Here is a 12,500-nt window from a genome sequence, read left to right on the forward strand (position 1 = left end):
GCCCATCAGGCCGGCGCTTATCTCCGGTTTCCGTAGCATGAAGCGACTAGGAGTATTTACACTAACCCCTGGATGGGATGCTAGTCCATCGCAGGGTTACCCCCAGCATTACAACGGTACCCATTTATACACCTTGGTGGAAAGAGACCCTGTGAGAGTTAAGTGTCTTGCCCAAGAACACAACACAATGTCCCTGGCCAGGCCCCGAACCCGGACCACTCGATCCGGAGTCGAGCGCAGTAACCATGAGGCTACCACGCCTCCCAATTATTATAATACGGTGAATAAAAATCTCTGTTTTGATTCGTCGATATTCACCTCGCCTTCGAGAGTGAGACTTAATGACAGACGATTTTACTCGTCAACTGGGGACACCCTAGGGTGCACTGGGAATCAATGGGTCAATTGACCACTGTCCCCTCCATTAATACCATTGACTACCGGGAGAACACCTTAATAAATTTTACTCTGTCTAACGCCAGACAATTTTAATCATTAACTGTGGCCCCCTGGGGCTCGTGGGAGTCAACTTCCAGCCATATATATTAGATTACTTGACGAAATCACTAGGGATTACATCTGCCATCTTTTTGTGAACATTGCAAAAAAAATTAATGGTCTCCATGAAGTCCTCCTCTACCAACTATTCTTTCCGTCTAAACACCCAAATGATTGCAGAATATCTAAAATTTCATAGATTTGAACAGTGGTACAGTCAACTCTCTTATTGGAAACCTCTGTAACGGACACCTCTATAAGACGGACACCTGGTGCTGATCCCGGTCATTTCTTAGTCATTTTGCTATAACCAAACTCTTTATAAGACAGACACCTCCATAAGATGGACAACGGACACTTTGAAATCGTCAACAGACACTTGAAAGGTGCTGAATTTGACTGCAAGTTACGATTTAGCACCAATTAAAAAACAAATAATTTTTATCTTGTTGCCGGAATACATACAGTACAAATTAAATTAAATCAGTCATTGTCCCATTCAAAAAATAACTTGGAGGTGTCAACCCGAATTGTATCGTAATCTAAAGTAGGTAGGTTTCGTTAAAGTAAATAACTTAAGACAAACTATAAACAGATGCGTATTCAATGTGCACAGGTTCAGCATTATCTTAAAATTCCTGGGGTCACGTTACGTTGACTCTCTTTAAGCTGGACACCTCTTTAAGATGGACAGCTGAGGCCGGCCCCTATGGTGTCCGTCTTAGAGAGAGTTGACTGTATACACATGAAATAAAAGTTAGGAAGAATATGTGGAATTTCATGCACATTAAGCCATAAAATGTCTAAGACTTTGTTTCTTTGAAAGGACTAGCTCAATCTCCCACGCAATTTTACAGACTGTTACATACTGTACATTCCAATAACAGAGCATGTTTCTTTTCTCTCACTCCTAGCATGTACGTGCCTTTTACAACTGATGATGCAAAAAGTACCAAATAAGTGGATCGATGATCACAAGGAATAGATACTTACTGAAATCCCTACAGCTGGGATACCATTTGCAATGAATACCTCAGTAATCATGTGCTGCAGCTGTGTAAAGAAAGAAAAAGGACAAGGAAAGATCATGAGGCAGCACTGCTTAGTAACAGAGTACTACGGAACCCAAATTAATGTAATTTGTAACCATGTAGCTATATAGTTGAGGAATGTCATGCCCACAAATGCACAAACAGAGATGCATGCTAATTTTGATATGCATAATGTAGTGTTCTCTTTCTCTCTTCTCAACTTCAGACTTAAGTACAATCATCCTTACACGCAGCTCATAAATGTCACAAAGTGCCTCCAAGCTCTGTTCCTCATTACAAGTAAACAGCAACAATTACACAAACCCAACCTTACAAAACTAAAGCTAGCACAAACCTCATTACTGAATATACAAAGTTTAGGCTAAAACTTAGAGGAGTGCTTTGTGATGTTGTGAGCAAAAATCTCACTACCTGCATTTCTGGGCAAATAAATTAATGCAGTGGAATCTTTTCAGATTTAAATTATAAATTCCCTGCATATTTCTCTCCATCATTCAAGATATAATCATTTCAGTCTAATTTTGATCATATAGCACTCTTCCCAAAAAATCATTCTATATGCAGTTTTAAAGCTACAGGTGAAAAAAGGGTTTATAATACCTTGATAACAGATTGCCTAGTCTTTGCAAAGCCAATGCAGCTTTTGTCATGATCTTCAGAAAACCCATTAGCTGTTCCATACTCATGGGCTTGAAAGTGCCCAAAGGATCTGCAATCAATGACTTACAATATAAAAAGAGTAAATTTTACATTTAATTTATTTTCAAAGCTGCTGCATGAAAGCATGAATGTCACATTTTCTTAATAAAAAAAATTATCTTCTCAAATTGCAGCCCTTTCACAGTTGCCCTCAACCCAAATAATTTGTAAAGTTATTTATCTTTTCAATGCCTTATTTTATCTTTACTTGATCAAAGTGTATAATAATTATGAGTGGGATTGGTGCAGTGGTGAAGCAACTAATTAGAGAGCTTAAGCATGTGCGTTTTTAAGATGCAGACGTCCACCGGAAGAGAAAATTTCGTGTCCCAGGGCAGTGGTGTCTCCCAAATTTTTATACTAATTATCTCTAATGGATAAAAGATACTTGGAAATGTAAATGTGGTTGTGTGAAAACAGGTTAAAAGGGAAAACAGCACACTTCCGGTTGCAATCCGTGTCCCAAAAACGAACGTGCTTAAGCTCCCTAATGTCTTCCTCCAACGTATAAGTGTAATTCCTGAATTAAAAGGAGCAGGCGTAGCTCAGTTGGTTGGTGCAAAACTTTCAGAGCAAGAGGTCCCCAGTTTGATCCTCTGTGACATCTGTTTCAACTTTCCTCTGATCCATGTAGCTATAGCTTTAAATACACGTGAACACTGACAGAGGGACTGGAAAGTAAAGGGTGCACTGTTGGCTTCCATCAATATCAGCCTCATAGCTGAAGGAACTACTGACGTTAAATAAAGTGACTTTACTTTTACAAGTTTTAACGTTAAATGTGGATTGAGTTTGTTGCTACTCTACTATGAAACAAGAGGTTTTTCTCCGGATGCTTTGGTTTTTCCCTCTCAACAAAGTCCAACATTCAATTTGATTAATGGTCTCGCCAATCCACAGAGCACTTGTTCTAAGCAATGTCAGCTTGACAATTTATTGGGACTATAACTGCCATTATTAATTGTTCTCATTATTATTGTTGATCTTCAGTTTATCCAAAGTTTTTCCTTCTCGGGCCTGAAGATCAAATTGTCCTTGGGCAATATTATAGCATTGCTTGTTCTATTTAAATGCACAATTAACAGGAGTCGTATCCTACTCAGAATGTGTGCTCTTCCTAGAATTGCCGTCTTTTGGATTTCCTGTTGGTTGGGATTTTGCCAAAACTAATTAAAAGACATGCAGTCAGCTAATAAAAACAAATGGAATAGGCCGTTTTCGATATATTAAACTTCACCTCTTTCTAAGTATCATTACTTGGACGCTTTTTCCGATAATTTGATGCGGTATTTAATCAGATGGCACAGCTCGTCAATAAGGGTACATTTCTATGACAATGTCTGGTCAGATAGCCGCGCTAGCTGCTATTTCTCAAGCTTTCTTCGTTTTAATACGTACCCGGCCCCATGGATGACGATGCATTTTCCCTTAATCTCCTTCACCACCTTGGCGGCGGCCTCAATAGCTTCGTGCTTAACTGTTTCAAAATGTCCTTTATGAGTTACAGCACAGCCACCAAGTTTAACAATCACCTCCACATTTATATCCTCAGCCATTGAAAGATGTGCAAGGCGTCTTTTAAACTCTCGTTCCAGTTTTCACTCACAACAAAACAAATAACAGGCAGTCCAAATGCAGTCCCAGTTCACCTCTGTATGAAATTTCAGAAGAAAGAAAGAAAGAAAGTAATAATCAAACATTGAAAAAACAATAAACAATCGACAGCATCTAGCATCTCAATGGCTGGTCACGATGGTCTTCTCAATGGAGAAGATAACGGGACATGCGTATGAAGATGTTCTTTAATAAGGTGGCTCAAACCAGTTTCAACACTTGAAAGAAACGTTCTTATTAGAAGGATTGACACTACAACACTCTATCACTTAACAGCAATATTTTGGTACCATATAACACACCAATTATTGCTGAAAAAGATTCGGTCATTTTTGTGTCCTAAAAGGTTACCGTGGCAACAGGAAAACCCTGCAAACACACCCCATATTTTGGCTTTAGCTGCTCATATCTCAAAAACGAACCCGGTGACCCCCATTTTTTTTATTTTTGAAATATAATCAGCATGCCAAAATAAAACTGTCTGCAAAGATTAAAAAATTTCTGTGAAGCGGATTCAGAGCCACCTTACCCAATTGAAAATTTAAGGTAGCTCTGAATCCGCTCGACAGAATTTCTTTAAACTTTACAGAGAGTTTTATCTTGGCCTGCTGATCACTTCTGTGCAATAAAAAATTAGGGTCACTGAGTTCGTTTTTCAGATATGGGCAACTGAAGCCAAAATATAGGGTGTTTTTGCAAGGCTTTCCTGTTGTCATGGTAACTTGTTACGCCACAAAAATGACTGCATCTTGTTCAGCAATAATTGGTGTTTTACACGGTACTTTAACATTGCTGTTGCGTGATGAAGTGTTGTAGTGTCAATCCTTCTAATAACAAGATCTCTTGAAAATGTTGAAACTGGTTTGAGAAGAAGATGATTATCGATCATTCCATCAAAAGAAATGTAAGTTACAACGGACACCTTCCTAAATAGCAGATTAAAGCTCGAACATACCAAAAGGCAGAAGGTTTTCCGGCCAAAGTTTTTCATGCCCCCAAACTTTATTTTCATTTTTATTTTGCGCCGCGTGTGACTCATGATGGGTCTTTCGTGAAAGTAAAGTAGAGAGACAATAAGTGTGGTTACAAGGGGCACTTTAACCGCGGTGAAATGACCCTTTTACCACGGGAAACTGCATTTAGTGCGCGTGACCGACATTTCTCAAGGTAAATTTCTCGTGGTAAATTTCCATGGATACGTCAAAAAGATCAGACGAAACGCCCACGACATTTAACGTGGTAACTTGGAAGGCCGGGTGTACGTTTCATGAAGTTGTGATTTAAATTTCCTGCCAATGACTTGCGTGAGATTTGTTTTTATCCCGGTAATGTGATCTTCGTAACGTGTGAGCGATCGATGGTTAACACGGTATACTAAAACCCACGTGTGAGGCACCACGGGATAATTTACCATGGAAAATGGCATTTACCATGGTGTGTGTAACCGCACCTAATGCCTCACCAAGAAAAAATCACGTAATTCAAAATTTGAAAATCAAAATGCTGAGCCAAAAGACATCATACTGTAATTGGTTTAAAAGAAGACAACTTTTGGAAACACGATGCATTTTACACGTCATTTGAGATTAAAGAAAAAATAAATTTGTTTATAGACAAAAAAAAATGCCTTTGAGATGAAAATTTAAAGTTAACACAACGAGCTTTTGAGGTCATTTTTTGTTTTCTTCTTTAACTATATAGGCGCTTCTAAAACTGGCAATAACCTTTTAAATAACTAAACATGACATTACCAAAAAAATAACAAAGTTCTATATGGTGTTTAAGTTTTTTTTTTCACTTTTTCAAAGGTTCTTGATCGCTGATGCATCGGTCTTTTTTTCTCGAAACCAAGCAAATTTTTATAGTTGATGGTGCATTCCAGACCATGCCTGCATTAAAAATTCGGCAGTTCTTAGTAAGGCAGATGGCCTGAATAGACCGAGTGCTATTAATCAGTTCTTTATGGAATTCGAAGTTATCACTTTTCATTCTCATAATACTTGAGAGGCTTCTTAATATTTCATGCCACGTGTTGGATAATACACTGAGCAGAAGGCTTTCTCTTTGATTTGACTCGCCATGCACCACGCTGATGGAAGCAAAGTTCACCCCCGGCGAAAATCAAGGCGATCATTTCCCTGGTCCAACGTCACTCCTCATTTGAACAAGGAGCAGTTAAAGCAGCTTCAGGATGCGTTTAATCTCATCGACCAAGACCGAGATGGAATTATAAGTAAAGGCGACCTCGAGACAATTCTGGTATCACTCGGGCAGGAGCCATCTGAAAAACAAGTTCGAGAAATGCTGAGTGAGGTACCGGGAAGTGTTGATTTTGCAACATTTGTGAACATGTTTGCTTCAAAGATGAGCGCAGCAGACCCCGAAGATTTGATCAGAAACGCTTTCATGTGTTTTGATGACGACAGCGATGGAGTTATAAATCTGGATGAGTTGAAAGAAGTGCTGACGACTATGGGAACGAGGCTCACAGAGCAACAGGTATACTAATGTGATGCTGTTCCAAAACCTTTTCCGGATCCCCGATGAAGTTGTTCTTGGTTTGGGAAATTATTTTCATATATCTTTTTGCTCTTGTAGTTTTGTTTTTCTAAAAGAAGCCGATATGTAGCAAGTATCAATTATCAGTAACAGAACAGCAGCAGCTGGCAGTCATGGTTTCAGTACGAACACGGCCTACAGCTGAAGCGAATTTCTGCCGATGCTATGAGAATAGAACACTTTTGTGTGCCTACAGAGTCGTTTCAAAACTGATGCTACATCAGCAATGTATCGCTTGCTAATTTTGTCAATTATTTTTCGTTTTAGGTCGATGAGGTTTTTATGCATGGAACCCTGACTGATGATGACGGAAGATTTAAGTGCGATGATATCGTAAAACTGTTGAAATACGGAGAAGGAAGTAATTAAAAAGTAACGATATTTCTCATGATGACATTTCAAAATTTGACCGCAGATAACCCCATTCACCTACCGAAGCTTTTGTCCCAGACCTTTCAAAGCATTGACGTGAGGTGCTTTGGATGTGTGGCGTGTTAGGAAGGATCAGGTTTACACTATGTGCTCGTGTTGTGCAAAGATCGCTTAAATCGTGTTTGGTCCAGTAAACTACACGGCAAGCAATGTCCCATTCGCTGAAACACGATTTGTCGCGCTTCTTTTGAAGCTAAAAATTCACACGATTCACATGAGAATTAGTTGTCTTTGCTAAAAAAGTAAGGAGGAAGAAGCACTTCCACTCTGAAATACTGGTTGCACATATAACATTCCTTGATCCTTAGCAATTTCCATTTGCCAACTTGAAAAGTGCCTCAGTGGTGGACTTGTGTCTGTAATGTAAGTCTTAGAATCTTATTGGCGTGCGTATAGTACTATTCTTTTTGCTTCGCCAACTTTGTCTTGTTACCATTTTTTTTTACGAACAGTTTAAAACTAATAACTTACTTTAGACCTCTTAATAAGGAAAAGGCTGCAGATAGTAATTGTCAAAATCATATTAATTAACTTGTTATTTGTCTAAAATCGGATTAAATAAAGATCTTACTGCGGCATACTATTTCAATTAGACGGTCCTAGACGTTGCTTTAAACCCATCCCTTTAGTGCGAGGTGGCAATGGAGCAATGTACAGATGCTGGTGGAACAAAAGATCTTTAAGGAGAGATCTTTTGTTTTGGTCCATTAACATGAAAACCAAAAACCAACTATTACAACTTGACAGACGAAATCACAACCAATCCTTTTTCGCTAGACCAGAGAATCTTAAAGATATTGTATATCAGGTGAAAGCAATAATAATTGGCAAAACATCAGGCAGATGGTAGTCAAGTGAATGAACTAGTTTATTTAATCACTAGTAAGCCTTCATTTATTAATTAACAATTATTCACCGAAATGGAGGTGAATACCACTTGAGTAATCACCCCCGAGTTAGCCAATCAGCGCGCGCGGCCGGAGAGCACTACTCACTTGTGCGGTATTTAACAATTATTCCATGAGTGTGCATTGGAAATGAGGCGATAAATAGCCAACGAGGCTCGTAGCGCCGAGTTGGCTATAAGCACATGACGAACGGAATAATTGTTTTAGTATATACTTCACGATTAAAACATTAAGGTAAACATTTGTATTGTTGTTTCGTGATTTTAAAACGAAAAATTATCGACAGCGAGAATTACGAGGTTTTGTACTTCACAGATTGTACCATTTAGTATGTTTATGCCGAACTTTGTGGCTTTCTTTTGTAGCTACCGGGATGGCATAGTAGAAAAGTTGCTGTATTTCCGAGGGAGACACTTCTCCAAACCTGTTGCTGTTCACCTCCGAGCACTGAATTCGCGCGGAATTTGCGCCCGAAAATATTGTGATCTTTGCAGGAATAAATGAGTTAAAGTCGTCTTTTTGTAATATATTATCTCACCAGAATATACTAAAACTACTATTCACCACAGTGTCGGTGGCTAGTGGTGGATATTTACCTTGCCGATTCGGTCGACACTCATGGCCATCTCTCAAACTGACATTACCCTTTTTATTCAACTTGCACGACGTACAATCTACTTCAGACTTCAAATCTACTTCAAAGAAACAAATATTTTAAGTATGCAGAGAAGATTTAGAATAGGTGAGGCAAAGAGTTGAACCTGGATCGATGGCATCTCGTTGCTTTTTCCGATATCGACTAGACTAACGAGACAAGCTCCCGGAAAGTCGAATTTTTTTAGAGTATCGACATGACAGTGGTACCCAGCAAAACAAATGAAAGCTAACCGTCTTCAATGTGGTTTTTAGACCTAAATACTGTAGATCGATCAGCGCGGCTTAGCTTAGAAACGCTATTTCTTGTTGAACTAAAGCTCCAATTTTGCCTGTTTTCATTCTTTTTACAGCGGTAAGCATGTCATACATGAATTAAGATGGGATATTGAGTGGTGTAATTGTTACGAAATGTCCAATGTCATTTTGAGGGATGGCCATGGGCGTAAGAAAGTAAGTGTCGAACATTGGCTTTGAATATAAACAAAGAATATTATTATTTTTAACCAACCTTTCAACCTTTCATCTGAGATCAAGCTTGAATGTACGTGTTTTTAATTTGGGTTCCAGGAATCCAGAATCTTGCCGGGTGACGTGGTAACAACATCTCACAAATGAAACTGAAGCTTTTGTAGGCCATTATCAAGTTCTGTCAACAATCTTGCTGTCAACACTGAAATATCATACGGAAGAATATTCGTAATAACAGTAGAAATGATTATAAGTTTGGTTCGGCAAAAAATAAACGGTTTCCTCATTGGTCAGTCACTTGGACTCGTAAACGGTCGTTGCCATTTGGACGACACTCAGAACAATTTTCACTGTTAAGTTTGGGGAAAAATACTTAATCTAGGACTAAATTAGCAGCGTATGTCACTTGAAAATTTAAAAAAAATAAGATTTTTTTTTAATTAGAAAAAGTTAGATAAACGAAGTCGAACTCGATTCAATGGCTGAAGAGCAAACGCTCTTAACCACTGTTCTAATGAAATAACCACTCCAAATTTGGCAATTTTACAGTATTTAAAGGAAGCTAACCCCAACAATTCAGTAAGGCTTCGTTACTAAGAATGGCATCGACCGTCAAAAATGGCAACTGCCGTTTACGAAACGGAAATTAGCATCGCCGCCATGTTCAGATGAAACAAAACAAAAGATCTCTTCGTCCAACAGCATCTGTATACACCATTGTCAACTCGCACTCAGGGAATTGGTTTAAAACCACCTTTAACGGAAAACATACTGTAAGAACTGCATTCGATTTTAGATTTTTTGACAATTATTAACTGAAGCCTTTTTTTTCTTAAAAAGAGGTTTAAGATAAAATATTGGTTTCAAACTGTTCTAAAAAAGAAAATGGCGACAAGACAAAGATGGCGAAGCAAAAATAATACTAGTGTACGCTGATGAGATACTAACCTTATTGAAGTCAATATTATTCATCCCAAAAATGCTTTAGAAATTTTCAAAAATTAAAAATGCTCAAACTTCTTATAATAAAACCACATTGATTCAACAAGATTTCAAAATCTGACAATAACTACTCGAGAACTCAACAGGGATTTCATCACAACTGGATCTCAAGTCTGTCATTGTATAAACCATTGAAGACAATAACGGTAAATATATTTAATACAGTCTAGAGATCTTTTTTTTCAGGGGGGCAAAGAAATTTAAGGAGGAGGGGGGGGGGCTCTGAAATTTTTCGACTACCAAGGGAGGGGGCTCCTAAAAAATTGAACCGCTATCGAGGGGGGCTGCTAAAATTTTAAGCTTCGAGTTTCAATATCTTCATTCCCCCCCCCCCCCCCCCCTTGTCATATTAAATGACCTTTCCCTTATTCACGAGTTTTGAATCTTTTTTCTTGCGTGATATTTATCTTGTTTATATGCAAATATCTTAGCACTTTATCATTTCGTTCACACGTGACTTCTACCTACGGGTTTGAACTTGGAAAATGACAGTTCATTTTCTCGCTGACTACTAAAGCAAAAAGACTTTCAACGAATGTTTGATCGAATAGTGCAAGTGAATCGAAGCGTGTTCAAGTTTAATCCAGTTTTTCAGGAATATTCAACTTAACAAATACAGCTGTATAGGCGGATTCCGTAATTTGTAACACATATATAAATGTTGCTACGTTTTCCATCTCGACTCTGGCGGCGACTTTTCCTTTTCCCAGTAATTTTCATCCTGTTTTGGTATGGTATTAAGCAAGAACTGTCAGACCAGATGTCGGTTTTGTTCCCCAAAGAGGACACTGCTGGAGGAAAGGTCTTGGGGGAGAAATGGCAAAAGCATGACATGTCAAGGTCGAAAGGATTCAACAAAGTGGAGGCCGAAGGTGAGACAGCATACAGGATAACTGACTCACACATCAAATACAATAAGAAGAAATTACACACTATAATATATCACGGCAAATCATTAATATCTCGTATGAATAAGCTCAACAGATCTCGTAGTCACAGAAGAATTAAAGCACCAAGCTGGAGTCCATCAAATCAAAATTTACATCATCTCCACTCACGAAAACCTAATCCACTAGGAAATGAAAGTAGACGGAATCCAAAAATTCCGGTCGACAGATGGCAACCAACGATGCCTACGTCATCCTACTTGAAACAAACTTAACCTGAGTATCAGGCTTTTCTTTTCTTTTTCTTGTTTTTTCCTGGCAGATCGGACTGAACAAACTGGATCAGCAATTTCCAAGCAGCTTATGAAAAATTCATCCGTTTATGGCGAACCTGGTTGTTTCGATAACCCATGGCGTCAGGAGTTAGCACAACTTTTTCGTGCCTGGGTCAATATCTCTAAACACAACAACATCGGTTACATACTGGGATGCGGTAGCCTTTTAGGCGCCATGCGCAATGGCGATCTTATACCTTATCATTCAGACATCGATGTTCTTGTCGACGTCAATTACTTTTCCATCCTAAAACGAATATCTGTGCAGCGAAATTTCAGTTCTTCAGATGGAAAAATTCGTTTGGTGGTTCAACCACAGTTTGATTTGGACATTCTTCCAGAAGAGAGAAAGCGTTTTGATTGCAAAGGACAGGTATTTTACTTTTCAAGTCTTTTTGAATAACGGGAGATTTTGACATGCCCGGTCCACCGAACCTCCTTCTTTCATTAAACCCCCAACGACTATAATAATTCTCCTATTTCCGCGCGGATGGCAAAGTCGAGGATGTCTCTATAGTATTTGTCAGAAACGACTTGACACGATGGCATTACTAAGCTATAGATTCGACCACACCCCCCATCTTGGAAATTGAAAGTGAGCCTATTTTTTATTTAGCTTTAGATGGTCTCGATGAATATCATTATCGTTTTTGAGGAATTAATGGGATCAATATGAGATCCTCCGTGATCTATCGGATGCTCTAACCCCTGAGCTACTGGAAACTCTATGCTGAACAAGGGTGAAATGTGGGTCTTTGACTCGAGCTGCATCACGCAGCCACAGAGTCAAATAACGACTGACAGCATAGCTCATAACTGCATCGCGCAGTCACCTTCAAACATATCTGAGATGCGGCCAACCAGCCACCCAAGTGAGCGAATGTGAGAATAATATACACATATGAAATGAAATATTAATAGAATCCATTGAGAAGTCGGAAAAATCCGAGCCCCAGATGGGCTCAAAGACCCAAATTTAACCCTTGCTCACCGTGATGTTTTGAAAGTTCTCAAACTTGCACCAGCCGTAGGCGAGTGCACTTTTAGAACTTTCAAAACATCACGAGTGACCACAAATCACGAAATACGCGAGCAAGTTTATACGATTTTTTTATTTATTATATGCTCAACAAAATCAGGGTCAGCATTAGATTCCATCCTCCAAAACCACCCTGGCAGAGAGAGATACTGAGGTTGAATTCAAACACACTTCGTGACGCCTTGTACATAGTACTTCGTGTCAAGCCACCTTCACAATAACATTTAGAATATCTATACAGAAAGTATGCCAAATATTCATAAAAGCTAACCGTAGGCATAATTAGGACTAAAAAAAAGGTTTCTAGGCCTAAGGTTAACTTTTATGAATGTTTGGAATACTTTCTGTAC

At 38.8% G+C, this 12,500-nt stretch overlaps 3 protein-coding genes across 10 annotated transcripts in view; 2 read left to right on the top strand and 1 right to left on the bottom strand.

The window, feature by feature from the left end:
- Positions 1 to 3,819, bottom strand: part of LOC138059490 (uncharacterized) — a 22,069-nt gene extending 18,250 nt beyond the window's left edge. For 5 of the 6 annotated variants that reach the window (XM_068905127.1, XM_068905128.1, XM_068905126.1 and 2 more), the window contains exons 1-3: positions 3,648 to 3,819; positions 2,151 to 2,259; positions 1,492 to 1,551 (exon numbers count right to left, since the gene is read on the bottom strand). In XM_068905127.1, coding sequence (XP_068761228.1) covers positions 1,492 to 1,551; positions 2,151 to 2,259; positions 3,648 to 3,805 — 327 coding nt within the window. In that variant the 5' untranslated portion in view covers positions 3,806 to 3,819. Of the gene's footprint in view, positions 1 to 1,491; positions 1,552 to 2,150; positions 2,273 to 3,647 lie in introns of all 6 variants that reach the window. The other variant, XM_068905131.1, reaches the window with a different exon arrangement.
- A 2,064-nt stretch (positions 3,820 to 5,883) lies between these two features.
- Positions 5,884 to 7,432, top strand: LOC138060531 (myosin regulatory light polypeptide 9-like). 2 transcript variants are annotated; one of them, XR_011134374.1, is made up of 3 exons: positions 5,884 to 6,362; positions 6,690 to 7,174; positions 7,229 to 7,432. XR_011134374.1 is itself a non-coding variant. In XM_068906337.1 (2 exons), the coding sequence occupies exons 1-2, from the start codon at positions 5,943 to 5,945 to the stop codon at positions 6,789 to 6,791; spliced, it is 522 nt and encodes a 173-aa protein (XP_068762438.1). In that variant the 5' UTR covers positions 5,884 to 5,942; the 3' UTR covers positions 6,792 to 7,432. The 2 variants fall into 2 exon arrangements, 1 of the variants encoding a protein (XP_068762438.1); XM_068906337.1 differs by having other exon boundaries at positions 6,690 to 7,432.
- Positions 7,433 to 7,580: 148 nt separating this feature from the next.
- Positions 7,581 to 12,500, top strand: part of LOC138060529 (uncharacterized) — a 6,958-nt gene continuing 2,038 nt past the window's right edge. The window contains exons 1-3 of one of the 2 annotated variants that reach the window (XM_068906336.1): positions 7,581 to 8,869; positions 10,600 to 10,761; positions 11,099 to 11,484. In XM_068906336.1, the coding sequence (XP_068762437.1) occupies positions 10,650 to 10,761; positions 11,099 to 11,484 (498 nt within the window). In that variant the 5' untranslated portion in view covers positions 7,581 to 8,869; positions 10,600 to 10,649. Of the gene's footprint in view, positions 8,870 to 10,396; positions 10,762 to 11,098; positions 11,485 to 12,500 lie in introns of those variants that run through there. The other variant, XM_068906335.1, reaches the window with a different exon arrangement.

Source organism: Montipora capricornis, chromosome 8 (assembly GCF_036669925.1).
Source record: "Montipora capricornis isolate CH-2021 chromosome 8, ASM3666992v2, whole genome shotgun sequence".
Taxonomy (NCBI): Eukaryota; Metazoa; Cnidaria; class Anthozoa; order Scleractinia; family Acroporidae; genus Montipora; species Montipora capricornis.

Excerpts from the sequence above, each read along its gene's own strand:
- LOC138060531 (XM_068906337.1), top strand. The coding sequence starts at position 5,943 with ATGCACCACGCTGATGGAAGCAAAGTTCACCCCCGGCGAAAATCAAGG. Across the intron at positions 6,363-6,689 it reads CGAGGCTCACAGAGCAACAG|GTCGATGAGGTTTTTATGCA; the intron begins GTATACTAATGT and ends TTTTCGTTTTAG.